This window comes from Pogona vitticeps, chromosome 5, assembly GCF_051106095.1.
Source record: "Pogona vitticeps strain Pit_001003342236 chromosome 5, PviZW2.1, whole genome shotgun sequence".
In the NCBI taxonomy this organism is placed as follows: Eukaryota; Metazoa; Chordata; class Lepidosauria; order Squamata; family Agamidae; genus Pogona; species Pogona vitticeps.
Window position 1 is genome coordinate 48,444,637 of NC_135787.1, and position 16,286 is coordinate 48,460,922.

The window sequence follows — 16,286 nt, forward strand, 5'->3', positions numbered from 1 at the left end:
ACAAACACATAAAAATAATTTTACTGATCTAGATCCTTCTCCTTTTCTCCTTCAGTCTTCTGGTGCAAGTTTTTAGGATGCGAGGTTGTAGTAGGCAGAGCTAGCAATGTTTCCCATTAAGATTTACCTTGTTTTTTAAAAAAAGCAGTTACACTATCATTCGGTGAAGCTCTAAAAACCTGGGTGAATAATAAGATTATAACCTGTTGTTCTTTTTTCCAGAAAGCGAAATGGGTGCTAATTGATCCTTCTTGAAGAAGGCATTCCCTAGCCAGTGTTTTGCAACTGAAAAGCCCCATATCTAGTTGTTACCTGCTTTGCTGGTAACGGGAGTGGCACCTGGATGCCAGTGATTAATCTGAGAGCCAACCCACCTTAATAAAACACCTGTTTGTTTGCTAGCTGGGCTAGTGTTTTAAAACCCAAGCACAGCACTTTGCATTAGTCTTGGAAGTGGAGTCTGTTCACTGTAATTCTTTTTAAATTATCTGGACATAATCTGGAAGAGTTGTCCCAGCTAAAATCCTTGCAAATGTATTCTACACCCTTTCTGGTTTCAGTAGAGTTCAGTATTGTAACAGCCCCATCAAGAAGTAATCAGACCATAAATAATTTTAGTTGTAGGTCATAAACCAATCGTAGCTAGTAAAAGGCATCCTATACCACTAAAGTTACCTGAAATACAGTATTTATTTATTTATTTATTTATTTATTTATTTATTTATTTATTTATTTATTTTATTTATATCCCACCTATCTAGTCACTTAAGACCACTCTACCACAGTGATGTTAATTGTGCTTAAAGTAATAACATGGGATTCAGAAGAATGTCTAAGATATGCATGCACTCCTTAAGAAGGAGCAAAGTCCTTCTAGAATGAGTTCAACCAGTTTACATGCACAAATATGGTTGTTTGTTGGCTTAATCTGAACAAGATGTATGAGAGGAGCAGGAAAGAGAATATGCTTGTATCAGATTGATCTCAGTATTAGACTGCGGAACACATGACCAACTGTCATTTACTAATAATATCTTGAAATGCCAAATGCAGCTATCAGAAACAGTGGACCGTTGGCTGTGACAATTTTTGTAGTGAAGCTGTGAATACTTAGGAATCTACAGTCAGATGGAAACTAGTGATGGCTCTTTAATTTTTTTTTCATTTTCCAGTGTGCCAGGATATTCCAAGATGTAATTGCCCTAAATGTATCCTGTGAATTGAATTCCTCTGAAATGATTTTTAAAATAAAGTTATACGTCTGAATGTAGGTTGTAGGTAAAGTAATTAAAGTTGCGACTAGGACATTCTGTAGAGGCTGGAGGTGGTGGGAATACTGTCTGTTAAGCAGTGATAGATGGCTTTCAATCTTACACACATTTTAGCAGTTTCTGTTGAAAACCTCTGTTAAGATGCACAAATCTCAAAAGCCAGTTTTCAGGGGATAAATTTTATTTTTGTCTGTAGAAATGAGTTACCCATTATGGCAATGAGTATCGAAGGGAAGTTCTTCTTTGTGGTCTCTGTGAATGCACACAAATAGGTTATTTCTGCGCCTGTGCAGGACTTCTCACAAGTTTATTAGAGCTTAAAGACATGTGATTAATGGGACATTCCCCCGTGGAGCCCATGCTACGCCTGCCTTAAGTCCCCTCAGTTCCTTTTAGCTGCGAAGATAGACCTATCTCAACAAGCTAGAGCAACTTTTCTCACGATCAATATATTATACTTCTTCTTCCTGCCTTTTAGGCCCAGTACTCCCTTTTAGTTGTTGTTTCCCTGTGAGTGATTTTATTTTACCTCTGTGTAATACTTTTGTTTCCCCTCCCTTCCCCCCCATCTCCCTTCCCCTTCTTCCTGTTCTTTTATGGCTTCCCTGGGTCATTTAAGTGGTGTGTGCTGTGCACAAACAAGATTCCATTGTCAGATGGCCACAACCACTGTATTTTTTGCCTTGGTGAGCAACACTGGACACAATCTTACCCATCATATTCCACCCAGCAAACCCTTCCCGGGCCCATCTACTTCCACTACCTCCACCTTTCGCCCTCAACCACAACCTCAGTGCCAACAACCCTTTCATCGCCCACAGAAGGGTAAGCAATACCCCTAATTCTTTTCACCCTGAGATTACCACCTATGCTTCATTTCACTCTTTCATCACCTCATGGTCTCACATCACTAAAGACCAGTGGGTACTTCATATAATCCGCCGCAGTTACCTCATAGAATTCAAACATCTTCCACCCCTCAACCAAATCAAATACATTCCATATCCATTGGCCCTTAGAGAAGAAGTCCTTCTCCACCTTCAAAAACATGCTATCATCATAGTTCCACCTTCTGATCTCCAAGACGGTTTCTACTCCCGCTACTTCACAGTCCCGAAGAAAGATGGACGACTCTGTCCCATCCTCGACCTCGGACATCTCAACAAATACATTCAACCCAGACATTTCAGAATGGTTACACTTGATACTGTTATTCCTCTCCTTTCACATGGAGACTGGTTCATGGTGATTGATCTTCAGGATGCGTACTTCCATATTTCTGTACATCCATGCCACCAGAAATACCTTCGGTTCCACTTCAACGGCACTGTGTACCAATTCTGTTCCCTTCTATTTAGCCTATCCACTGCATCATGGACTTTTACCAAATGCCTTGCTCCAGTCGTGGCACATCTCCGCCTACAAGGCATCACTGTTTTTACATCGATGATTGGCTAATCGTTTCAGACTCCTACCATGGTTCATTATTTATTTATTTATTTATTTATTTATTTATTGGACTTATATACCGCCCCATAGCGCTACAAGCACTCTCCGGGCGGTTTACAATTTTTAATTATACAGGCTACACATTGCCCACCCAGCAAGCTGGGTACTCATTTTACCGACCTCGGAAGGATGGAAGGCTGAGTCAACCTTGAGCCGGCTACCTGGGATTTGAACCCCAGGTCGTGAGCACAGTTTTAGCTTGCAGTACACATACTCATATCACCCTTGACACACTAGAAAACCTCCGACTCAAAGTCAACTTCACCAGATCTCGTCTCAAACCATTGCAAACTGCAGCTTATATAGGAGCATATCTTAACTCATCCTAAGTGAAGACTTTCCTACTTCCGGAATGGATAGCTAAACTGAATGCAGCAATCCAGTCCTTTCAGCCCCTTGCCTTGATATCAGCACATTGAACTCAACATCTCCTCGTACTCATGTCTTCCACCACTTCCATCATTCAACATGCCAGACTTAAGATGATGTCCCTCCAATCCCGGTACCTTTCCCTGTTCGACCCAATGACCGACCCTCTGTCCAAATGTCTAAGAGTATTGAGAGATGGTTGTTGTGGATTTTCGGGCTCTTTGGCCATGTTCTGCAGGTTGTTCTTCCTAACGTTTTGCCAGTCTCTGTGGCTGGCATCTTTAGAGGACAGCACTCTGTTATCTGGTGCAGTTTGTTTGGGAGTTGAGTATTTATGGCTGTGAGATCAGCTTTTGTCCTTTTCAGGAGATGGGTGATTATGATGATCAGTGTGTTTTTGTTGTGGATGTATTGTTGTGATAAGGAGGAGAGATTATCTGTCACTGTGATTGATAGGTGTCGTTACCTGGTCTTTTGTGTGTAGTGAGCACTGGTCCTTGTTGCTGGGTAGTGTTTGTTGACCTTTTGCACGCTATATTTTTCAGAGCTGGGAGTCAAATTTTATTGAGTTTCAAACGTTCTTCGTTTTGTTGAAGTTCTGCTGGTGTTTGTGGATTTCAGTGGCTTCCCTGTGCAGTCTAACGTAATGATTGTTGTCCAGTATTTCAGTACAGTGGTGCCCCGCATAGCGATGTTAATCCGTTTGAGGATTAACGTCGCTATCTGGAAACATCACTATATGGAATGTAAAACCCCATAGAAATGCATCAAACTCCGTTTAATGCGTTCCTATGGGGCGAAAACTCACCGGTAAGCGAAGATTCCCCATCCGGCCACCATTTTCGCCGCCTCGGTAAGCGAGGGCAGGGCGCGAAAATGCTGCGGGCGGCCATTTTATTCTTCTGGCGGCCATTTTGGAACTGCTGATCAGCTGTTTTTAGAACATCGCAATGCGATTTTCACCCATTGGAATCATCGCAATGTGATTGCATTAGCGATCACAAAAAAGCATCGCTATGCGGATTCGTTGTTAAACGGTGCGCTTGTTAAGCGAGGCACCAGTGTATTTTGAAATAGAATTTCATGTCCAGCTTGTTTTAGGGCATGTTCAGCTACTGCCAATTTTATCCATAGAATTAGCTCATCTACTCACCTGGTGGACCTTCCTCCCGCATCTTCTCATTGGACAACATTTCACTCCTCTTTGACTTATGGTCCAGGTCACCACTGATGCTAGCCCTTCAGGATGGGGAGCGCACTGTCAAGGCCACAGAATTCATGCTCTATGGACAAGAAAAGAACAATACACAACTTTTAGCAATAATCAAGTCCTTCCATTCTTTCCAGCCACTTATTACAGGATATGCTGTCCAATTAGCCACGGACAACATGACAGCCCTATATTATGTAAACAAACAAGGAGACACACTCTTTCTCTACTGTACTTAGTAGTTCATTTCTGGTAATGGTGTTTCATCCACCACATCTTTCCGGTCACGGTCCACGTTGCCACACAAGAGAACTGTCGAGCAGACCACCTCAGCCATCTTACCACCACAACACATGAGTGGACTCTAGGCAATACTGTATTTGCTCAACTTTGCCATTGGTGGAATGTTCCTACCATCAACGTCTTCACTACTCACAAAAATTTGAAATGCATCCAATACTGCTCTCGAGCTGAGACGGGCAAGAACTCCCTAGGAGATGCTTTCATGATTGACTGGGGGACCGGCCTTCTGTACCTTTTCCCACCAGTTCCACTCATCCAGGTCACAGTAATCAGACTTTGCCAATTCCTGCCTAATGCCATCCTTCTCACCTCTTGGTTGCCTCAACAGCGGACCTGTTCCATCAATCCCAATGGCAGGGTTCATCACCTTGACTTAAAGTCCTTCAAATTCACAGCATGGAGGATTCTCAATAAAAGCCGTTTTGGACAAATCTTGAAAACCTTCCACTCAGCTTCTTTATAGCTTCAAATGGAAGACTTTTCCTGCCTTTGCTGCTTCCAAAGGACTCCCAACATCACTGGCCTCTCTAAAGACACTGCTCACTTTTCTTTTGCACTTTTTCCACATGGGCCTGTCTCACTCCACCTTGAAAGTGTACATGGCTGCTATCATAGCCCATCAGCCATCAGATTCCCAATCTGCTCGGCTTTTTTCTCATCCCACTTTAAAGAAATTTCTTAAAGGACTTAATAACATCTGTCCTCCTCAACTACCTCCACTTCCGCAGTGGTCACTCCAAGTAGTTCTCAATGCCCTCACCCAGCCCCCCTTTGAACCTCTGGCTAGTACCAACTTCAAACTTCTTTCTCTGAAGACCTTATTCCTAGTAGCCATAACATCAGCCGGACGGGCCAGCAGCCCTCAGAGCGGACCCATCATATCTCCAGTTCCACCCAGATAAGGTCACCCTTTATCCGGATGTCTTTTTTCTGCCCAAAGACGTCTCGGAATTTCATTTAAACCAATCTTTGATCCTTTGATCCCCTATTCTCATCTCCAGCATTGGACCTTGAAAGCATGCTCCATACCTTAGATATTCATTGCTCCTTAGCATTGTACGTTGACAGGACTATGTCCTTTAGGAAATCTCCTTGCCTCTTCATTTGTTTTCATGGCCCTCGTAAGGGCTCTCCAGCTTCATCACAGACTCTATCCAGATGGATAGTTCAGGTCATCACCTTGGCCTTTGAGCTGGCAGGTAAACCACCTCCTGATACTCTCAAAGCCTACTCCACCAGGGCTGTTTCCATTTCTACTGCCTTCCAATGTGGCATAGATGTCTCCCACATCTGTCAAGTGGCTACCTAGTCAATTCCCTCAACCTCTGTGCCCCATTATCAGCTGGGCATCCAAACAGAGAATTATGCTGCCTTTGGCAGAACTGTTCTTACCTCCTTTCTAACGTTACGTCCCACCCAACCAGTAAGTGAGCTTGTTAGTCATCCATTTGTATGCATTCACAGAGACCACAAAGAAGCAAGAGAGATTACTTACCTATAACCATGGTTCTTTAAGTGATCCTCTGTGAATCCATACATCCTGCCCATCTTCCCCACTGTCGGTCACATTGTTGTCTCCATCTATTTTTCTGACAGTGGCAGACTTTTTCAGAACTTGAGGGGACTTAAGGTAGGCAGAGCATGCGCTCCACGGGGTAATGTCCCACTAATCACATCTCTTTAAGCTCTAGAAACTTCTGAGAGGTCCTGCACAGGTGCAGAATTAACCCATTTGTGTGGATTCACAGAGGACCACTCGAAGGACCATGGTTACAGGTAACTAACCTCTCTTTTCATATATCTGTCTTGGTACATCTTACCTTTCTGGACAGCTTGAAAACAAAATTTAAAACATACTCCAGTGGCACTTTATTTCCTTTTCCTTTTATCCTTTCTTTACATTTATACTTGTTGTGTTAAGCCATGAGAGACTTGTACAACTGATATGTTTCACTGATTTCTTTACATGATTTTTGAAATATAAGATGAAAAACACATACAGAATTATTTTTATTTCTCCCTGTATTTTTATACTTTTTTCTCCTTGCTTCAGCTCTGGAGCCATGATTATTAAGATATGAAAAACATTCACAAAAGTCCAGGCAGAAATTTGTCCTTTCCCACCATAATTACCTTACTGTTTTAGATTTTTAATAGGCTGATCATATGATCTGGAGCTCATAGGAACAATCAAAGTAAGTCTAGTGGCATAAAAGTGATCCTTAGGGCTGGAGAAGTTGATAGAAGTGACAATGGAGAATCCTTAGTTTCTCTCAAAAATCCCAAAAGCTTAAACCTGCTTGTTCATCTTTGATAAACCTTTTGACTGAGAGCTGAAATAGTGAGTCACTTTTTCCAGTGCTAATATGTGATTTGAAACTCACAGGTGAGTTGAAAGAATTGTCTGCAGTAGAAAAGCCCTAATGAATTCAAGTCTCCTTGAAACTGAAGATGAAGTATTTATTTCAACAAAATAGAAATTGGAGTCTAAGTCAATCTGCCATATCTCTTTAATTCTGTCCTCCAGTTATCCTTCCCATTTTTAGGCTTGGTTTGCATAAACATGCCACAGTTCCTCTGCTATTAACTGAACTACTTCACTGTTTATAACTGGAAATAAAATGCCCCATTTTATATTTAGATTGTTCCCTCTTTTCAGACAGTCTGAAGTATCTGAACACTTTATGTATTTGCATTTTAGTATAATTATTCCATATGATTTGTTTTCTGGGATTATATAAATAAATACCTCTTCATATGTAAACTTATACACAAATAATATATATGTACAAAAGTAATGCACATGTACAGTGACATCAGGGATACACCTTTGCTTAGAAATGGAGATTTGCCCTGCCAATATATGGAATGTCAGGTTTGATGCTATTCAAGATGTTTTAATGTTTTGCCCAGTTGAGTTTCTTTAGGTTTTTGATATCTTTGTTGTTTTACCTGTTGCCACCACACATTTCTGCACACAATTCTCAACTCCTTTCAAATAATTCATTGTTGTTCTTATATCTCTAATTTGCTTTAAATACCAGAAAGGAAACAAAATGAATTATACAGTGCGTAACTAAAAATAAAAATAAGGTTTGGGTAATAACTTTTATTATGACCACAAAAAGGTTCAAAAGTATTATCTCCAGAGTGTCTGACAGGGTGGTACAGAAATTAGAGAATGGAGAAGCCACCAGAATCCAAAAGTAGGGAACAAGGAAGATATCGAACAGTCTAGCATGTCTCTGTAACTGCAAAATTGAACCAAAGGTTTCATTTTCTCAGTGAAAAGAAGAGGTGTTCAAATTTTCAGCTTGCTGGAATGCACAGTCAATGGTTTATTTACCTCCATCATCATTGAAGAGAGGAAAGGACTGGCTGAGACTCAGACTAGTTATCGTTTTTTTCTCATGAAGCTCACAGACTCTTGACTTTGCTTATAGCAGAGACATAGTGAGACATGACCATTGAGATGGTCCTGCCAGTCTGTGTGCAATTGAATGACACGGATGCAGTGGCCAGTACATGAAACCGGACTTCAGAATCTTCTCTGGTTCGTAACCTTGTACAATCAAGCCTAATAGATAGCTCCGCAGAACTCAAAACCTCTCATCATGGGAACATTTTAGTAGGTCTAATCAAAGTTGTTACAAAGTTCTGAATTTTTGCTTTAAATAATATCATAAGGCAAAGAATTTATCATCCATTCAGTAAGCTGACCATTTAACTTTAAACTATTGATAAAATATATGATACCTTAAAAATGGTTACAGTTTTCCTGATGACACAGTAAAATAATTTTATGTGAGGACAGTAACAATATTTATTTCTGAAATCAGTTATTGATAACATTTGTTTTCTGCACTTCTGTTCTGATAAGTGTGTAAAAGATGTACTAAAGCACAACAATATTAATTACAGTGATGTATGCTGCTTTATTGAACTGTTAACTGTAACGTCAATTACTAATAGTGCACAGATTCATGAGAAATTGTAAATGAATTTAAATAAGATTAAAGGCTAAACACCACCATGAAAATGAATATTAAATAGTTTAAGCTATAATGAATTAAGATTTTAGTTATAAATGCTTTTTCTTTTTCTTTTTTTACAGAATGATGTGCGAAACAGTGAGATATGAGAGGCATGAAGCAAATGAAGTTCTGTACTAGTGAGTGTGGCTGCCTTTATTTTTAAACCCTGTATATTAACAAACTTGCAGATTTGCATTTTGTGGTCTCTGATATCATCCTATCATCCTGAGTTGGGGTGGGAAGGAGGGTGCCATCCACACAATTTTCCCATGCTGACATAAAATTAGTCGCGCCCCGCTGGATGATTACCCCGCTGTACGATGAATCCGCTTTACGTTGACGTTTTTGCAATTGCAAAACAATGTTTTAAATGGTTTTTTTTTGCTGTGTGATGATCGGTTCCCTGCTTCGGGAACTGATTTTCGCTTTACGACGATCAGCAAACAGCTGATCGTTGGGGTTAAAAATGGCCACCAGCTGAAGAAAATGGCCCGCCGCTGTTTTCTAGGAAGGATTCCTCGCTTTACAGGCACCAAAAATGGCCGCCGTATGGAGGATGTTCCCTGGACGATCAGGTATTCAGCCCATTGGAATGCATTGAACGGTTTTCAATGAGTTTCAGTGGTTTTTAAAATTTCGTTTGATGACGTTTTCGCTTTACAGCGATTTCACTGGAATGAATTAACATCGTCAAGCGAGGCACCACTGTATAGAGGCAGTAATTTATCACATCTATGGTGAATTAAAGGAATGCTGTCTAACTAATGACATTCTGTGTTGTGGTCTTAATACTGCTTCTATATTGCTTTTTTTGGTACAGATGGTCTTTTGTCAGCTTTAGGAAGACAGATATGTATATGCAATTTTGACTGCAATTTAGTATACATGGTTATTTTACAGTCCATAATACTTAAAGAAATATTTGGATACTTTCTGAAATCAGGTATTTGAGAACTGAAACATCTTAAAAGGGTGCTTATTTTTTTCTGGTTTTTTTTCCTGCAGTTTACATCACTGCTAGATAAGTTGGGGGGGGGGGGAGAATTTGGCTGTTTTGAGTTTCTGTCGGTTTATCTAACTAATTTTCCACCAGGCAGTTTTGTGGCATTTGGCTGACCTGTTCATTACAGATTTAGCTTAGGGATTTCATGAAAGTACGGGCTGAGCACAGCATGACATACAAATCACAAATTCTGGCTTGATCCCATTGTACAGTTCTTAAGTGTCAGTTGAATTGTTTTGTGGGTCACATTCTAGATATACTGACAGAATAACACATCATGCCTTCTGCTCCTACATGTTTTGACTATGAACATTTCAGAATGTTTTGTTCTCTTCACTGCCCTTTAGTAAGTCCTGAGGCTCACTCTTCAAAACTAGCTCTTAGTGTGATCAAGCTATAAATTATTGACTGGCCTGTTTTTTTGTTTGTTTGTGAGTGTTAGAATCCATTTATCACCCTTCATGCAAAACATAATATATCAGTACTAAGGAACCATGCCCTCTCTCTTCTGCACCCTTAATTGTGAGGAACATTCTGTTAAACTAGGTGGGATTTATCACTAAATTAGCATGCAGAGAAATTAGCTAGAAGCCTCTTTTTATGTTGAAATAAAAAGGTAGATAAAAGAATATGCTGGTAACTCATGGAAAGGCAAGAGTAGGGAATGTTAACATTAGCAAGGATAAACTTGGAAGACGATTCTTGAAAAAAATGCTTTTTTTAAAAAAGAAGAAGGAAGGAAGTCAAAGGCCAAGGGAAGTGCTTTCTAAAAGAATCAGGAAGGGAAGGGTTAGATATAGCATAAAGGATATGAGGCTTTAAGAGAGAACAAAGAGAATTGATATGGGAATACAATGAAATAGAGGAGAGAGTGACCTGGGTGGACTGCTATGTGATTTAAAGTGAATTAGGAGCTTAAAATGAAGAAGAAAAGGTAAACAGTTAAATGGTGGAGGGAATATTTGAAACAAAGAACAGAAAAATAAAATATACAGTTGAATGGAGTTCAGAAACAGTCTAGTGAAAAGAATTTTATGGGAATCAAAGTGTCTGCAGGAAGCTGTTTATGTGTTTTGTGGATCAGAAGAAATGGAAACCTCAATTTCGAATCCTATTGGATTGGTCCAAAGACCTAGTTAATCATCTGATTTCTCACAGTGGTTCACCATTTACCAATAGGATGTCCCCAAGCAAGACCCCCAGGGAGGTCACAACTAGAGTGAGCAAACAGGAGTTTCCCAGGGGAGAGAGAGGAAGGAAAGGTAGGAAGGAAAGCTCTACTGGAGGAAGGGGAGACAGAGGAGATAAAGGCAGAGAGGTGAGTGTGTTTTTTAGCCTCCTGGGGAGGCTCTACGAGTTGGGGATTGGTGGCCTTGCTCTCACTTGGCTCCAGTACTTCTTGGAGGGCCGTCCCCAGAGAGTTCAGCTTGGGGAGAATGTATCGGCCCCGTGGTCCCTCAGTTGTAGGGTCCTGCAGGGTTCGATCATCTCCCCAATGCTGTTTAACATCTATATGAGACTGGGGTGGGGGGTTCCATCTGGGGATGTGGAGCTTCATGTCACCAATATGCTGATGATACCTAGCTCTACATCTCCTTTTTCCCATCTGCAGTGGCTGCCGTTCCATTCCTTGGGTGCTTCCTGGAGGCCGTTCTGCAGTGGATGCAGCCGAAGGGACTAAGGTTGAACTTGGACAACAGAGAGGTGCTGTGGGTGGGTGGCCCCCATGTCAGTGGTTTGGGGAACTCCCTCTCTTTTTTGGGGGGGTGGTGACTCTCATCACAAAGAATTCAGTTTGCAGTCTGGGGGTCCATCTTGACCTGTTGCTTACCATGGAGACCCAGGTAGCATCCGTGGTTTGGTCTGCCCATTTACATCTTCAGCGGTTCGCCTAGCTGCATCCCTATCTAGATGCAGGGCGCTCACCATGCTGCTCCATGTGCTTGTAGTCCTAAGAATAGACTACTGCAACACTCTCTAGATGGGGCTTACTTTGAGACTCATGCGGAAACTCCAGATAGTCCAGAACACAGTGGCCAGGCTATTAACAGTGGTGAAAAGATTTCATCATACTTCCTCCACCTTGGCCACCTTACGTCGTTGTTTAGTCGTTTAGTCGTGTCGACTCTTCGTGACCCCATTGACCAGAGCACGCCAGGCCCTCCTATCTTCCACTGCTTCCCGTAGTTGTGTCAAGTTCATGTTGGTTGCTTCGCAGACACTGTCCAGCCATCTCATCCTCTGTTGTCCCCTTCTCCTCTTGCCATCACACTTTCCTAACATCAAGGTCTTTTCCAAGGAGTCTTCTCTTCTCATGAGATGGCCAAAGTACTGGAGCCTCAACTTCAGGATCTGTCCTTCCAGTGAGCACTCAGGGTTGATTTCCTTTAGAATTGATAGGTTTGTTCTCCTTGCAGTCCAGGGAACTCTCAAGATCCTCCTCCACACCACAATTCAAAGGCATCAATTCTTCGATAGTCAGCCTTCTTTATGGTCCAGCTCTCACTTCCATACATCACGACAGGAAAAACCATAGCTTTGACTATTCGGACTTTTGTTGGCAAGGTGATGTCTCTGCTTTTTAAGATGCTGTCAAGGTTTGTCATCGCTTTCCTCCCAAGAAGCAGGTGTCTTTTAGTTTTGTGGCTGCTGTCTCCATCTGCAGTGATCATGGAGCCCAGGAAAATAAAATGTGCCACTGCCTCCATATCTTCCCCTTCTATTTCCCAGGAGGTGATGGGACCTGTGGCCATGATCTTAGTTTTTTTTATATTGAGTTTCAGGCTGTTTTTTGCACTCTCCTCTTTCACCCTCATTACAAGGTTCTTTAATTCCTCCTCACTTTCTGCCATCAGAGTGGTATCATCTGCATATTGGAGGTTGTTGATATTTCTTCCGGCAATCTTAATTCCAGTTTGGGATTCCTCCAGTCCAGCCTTCCGCATGATGTATTCTACATATACAGTGATGCCTCGCTTAAAGATGTTAATTGGTTCCCAAAAAAATCGCTATGGGAAAACATCGCTAAGCGAAACACCATTTCTCATAGGAATGCATTGAAAACCGAATAATCTGTTCCAATGGGAACAGATTACCGTCCTTAAACGAAAATTGCCATAGGAAACATCACTAAGCGAAATGCGGTTCCCCCGTTGGAATGCATTGAATAGGTTTCAATGCATTTCAATGGTTTTGACAGGTCCGTTTTCGCTATTTTTAAAGTGTCTTAAAATGTTCAAAAACTGTTTAAAATGCTTGGAATCATTCGTGCACCTTGTAAAACCTTTGCAAACTTATTTTGGCTTTGTTCTGAGTCTTCATTAATTTTGGTGAATTTTTTCCCCCATTGGAATGCATTGAACTGTACATTTGACAGCTGCATTATAAACAGTTTTTGAACATTTTAAAACACACTTAAAATAGCGAAAACGGACATCGCTAAGCGAAACAGAGGGACCTAAACTGTCATCTCTAAGCAAAGCAAGGTCCCGAACATCGCTATGCGAAATTTCCCCATAGGAAACATTGCTAAACAGAGTGCAAGATCACTCCAAAAACCTCATTGCTAAGTGAATACATCGTTAAACGAGGCAATCGCTAAGTGAGGCACCACTGTAAGTTAAATAAGCTGGGGAACAATATACAGCCATGTCGTACTCCTTTCCCAATTTTGAACCAATCAGTTGTTCCATATCCAGTTCTAACTGTTGCTTCCTGTCCCACATATAGGTTTCTCAGGAGATAGGTAAGGTGGTCAGGCACTCCCATTTCTTTAAGGACTTGCCACAGTTTGCTGTGGTCCACACAGTCAAAGGCTTTTGCATAGTCAATGAAGCAGAAGTAGATATTTTTCTGGAACTCTCTGGCTTTCTCCATAATCCAGCGCATGTTAGCAATTTGGTCTCTAGTTCCTCTGCCTCTTCGGAATCCAGCTTGTACTTCTGGGAGTTTTCGGTTCACATACTGCTGAAGCCTACCTTGCAGGATTTTGAGCATAACCTTGCTAGTGTGTGAAATGAGTGCAATTGTACGGTAGTTGGAGCATTCTTTGGCACTGCCTTTCTTTGGGATTGGGATGTAGACCGATCTTTTCCAATCCTCTGGCCACTGTTGAGTTTTCCAAACTTGCTGGCATATTGAGAGTAGCTCCTTAACAGCATCATCTTTTAAGATTTTAAATAGTTCAACTGGAATGTCATCACCTCCACTGGCCTTGTTGTTAGGCATGCTTTCTAAGGCCCACTTGACTTCACTCTCCAGGATGTCTGGCTCAAGGTCAGCAACTACATTGTCTGGGTTGTCCGGGATATCCAAATCTTTCTGATATAATTCCTCTGTGTATTCTTTCCACCTTTTCTTGATGTCTTCTGCTGCTGTTAGGTCCCTACTATTTTTGTCCATTATCATGTCCATCTTTGCACAAAATGTTCCTCTAATATCTCCACTTTTCCTGAACAGATCTCTTGTTTTTCCTTTTCTGTTATTTTCCTCTGTTTCTTTGTATTGTTCATTTAAGAATACCCTCTTGTCTCTCTTTGCTATTCTTTGGAAGTCTGCATTCAATTTTCTGTCACTTTTCCTATCTCCCTTGCATTTTGTTTCCCTTCTCTTCCCTGTTATTTGTAAGGCCACGTTGGACAGCCACTTTGCTTTCTTGCATTTCCTTTTCTTTGGGATGGTTTTTGTTGCTGCCTCCTGTACAATGTTACGAGACTCTATCCAAAGTTCTTCAGGCACTCTGTCCACCAAATCGAGTTCCTTAAATCTGTTTTTCAATTCCACTGTGTATTCATAAGGGATTTGGTTTAGATTATACCTGAGGAGCCTAGTGGTTTTTCGTACTCTCTTTAGTTTAACCTTGAATTTTGCTATGATAAGCTGATGATCAGAGCCACAATCAGCTCCAGGTCTTGTTTTTGCTGACTGTATAGAGCTTCCCCATCTTTGGCTGCAGAGAATATAATCAATCTGATTTCAGTATTGCCCATCTGGTGATTTTCATGTATAGAGTCGCCTCTTGTGTTGTTGGAAAAGAGTGTTTGTGTTTGTAAGGCCACCTTACACTGCCTACCTAATCACTTCCGCATTGATTTCAAGGTGCTAACCATTACATATAAAGCCCTTAATGGTTTAGGCCCTCGATACCTGGCAGAGTGCCTTCTTCTGTCCAGTTCTACTCATATCATCTGCTCCAGTCAGGCGGGGTGGCTGAGGGGCTTAACACCAAGAGAAGCCTGGTGGGAAAAAAACAGAAATCGGGCCTTCTTGGCAGTGGCCTCTCGCTTCTGGAACAAGTTACCTGTAGAGATCCACCTGGCTCCCTTGCTGAGGGCCTTCAAGACTAACTTGAAGATATGGCTATACAGGCAGGCCTTCCCTACAGCCGTTACCTAGTGTTACATACAGCACTGATGTTACCTGTCTGTCATGGGTTTGGAGGGAAAGTTCCATCCTATGGGGAGTGGAAGGCGGGACATCAGGAGGAGGGGCTGTACTGTATATATAGGTGAAGCCTGTGTGGTGAAGTTTGGAAGACGCTGGGATGTGACGAAGCAGCAGCTGGGAAGAAGAAGCTGGTGTGGGAGTCTGTGTGTCAGACAGGGTACTACTGTGTGTCAGAGTACCAACCTGATAGGTTCAGGTGTCTGTTGGTTAGCCAGAACTGATAGGTTCAGGGTCTGTGCTTCAAGTTAAGGGTTCTGTGTGAACCAAACTGTATGCATGTATGAATGAGACTAAGCCACGTTACTATATCTTATTCACCTGATCATTTTATTTTCCCTGTGTGTTGTTTTAAATAAACCTTATTCTTTTATTTGTTGAAAATCCATCCCTGGTCTGTGTGACTTCTTATAGGGAATGGTTGGTGGCAGCTTAGTGAAAGTGTGGCAGATCCCAGTAGGTCTGGTTTTGTCACATTGATTGGTGTCCAGCGTGTGGGATACGACTGGTCCAGTTGTCCAGTGGTACAGCAAAGCCTTGGCAAGTGTGCCCAGAGCAAGGGGGGTCTAGTCAGGGACAATCTGAGGCGCGTAGGTAATCTTCTAGGTGTACCTCACGGGGAGGTGCGCTAGTAGAAGAACGTGCCAACTGGGGAGACTAGATTAGGGTGCTCTGAGGCAGCCTGTTTTGGCGGGAAAAAGCTGAGGCAAAACTGTGAAATAGCAGTGAGCTAGCTTGCCTGCTGAGAGGCCCAGCAGAGGGGGGTAGACTCTAGCTCGCAACTGTTGCAAGTAGTGCTGAAGGACAGCAGCAATCTATAGGGAAAGCTGGTTCTGAGGCAAAAGAAAAAAAAAGTGGTCGTTTTATTTTGAGGCTTGACTTTTTAAAGCAGCCTGTTCTGAGGGGGGATTATGCCCTTGACTCGAAGCCAGATGGCAGAAATGGGTGAAGTGAAAGACCCCCAGGTTGACCAAGGTTCTGAGGATGAATTTGGCTCAGTGCAGGGTGACAGCACGGGAGAACAAAACCCAGAACTCAGAAAAATACTCCTAGCCCAACAGCATGAACTGAGGGTGAGGGAAATGGAGGAAAGATTAGAGAGAGAAAGAAGGGAAGAAAGGGAAAGGCAATTTGAAATGGAGCAA

The 16,286-nt window shown here is 41.9% G+C and overlaps 1 protein-coding gene across 5 annotated transcripts in view; it reads left to right on the forward strand.

Moving 5' to 3' along the window:
* Positions 1 to 16,286, forward strand: part of RAPGEF2 (Rap guanine nucleotide exchange factor 2) — a 217,572-nt gene that overhangs the window by 62,148 nt on the left and 139,138 nt on the right. For all 5 annotated transcript variants that reach the window (XM_020781418.3, XM_020781421.3, XM_073001508.2 and 2 more), the window contains exon 3: positions 8,777 to 8,833. In XM_020781418.3, coding sequence (XP_020637077.3) covers positions 8,777 to 8,833 — 57 coding nt within the window. The remainder of the gene's footprint in view (positions 1 to 8,776; positions 8,834 to 16,286) is intronic.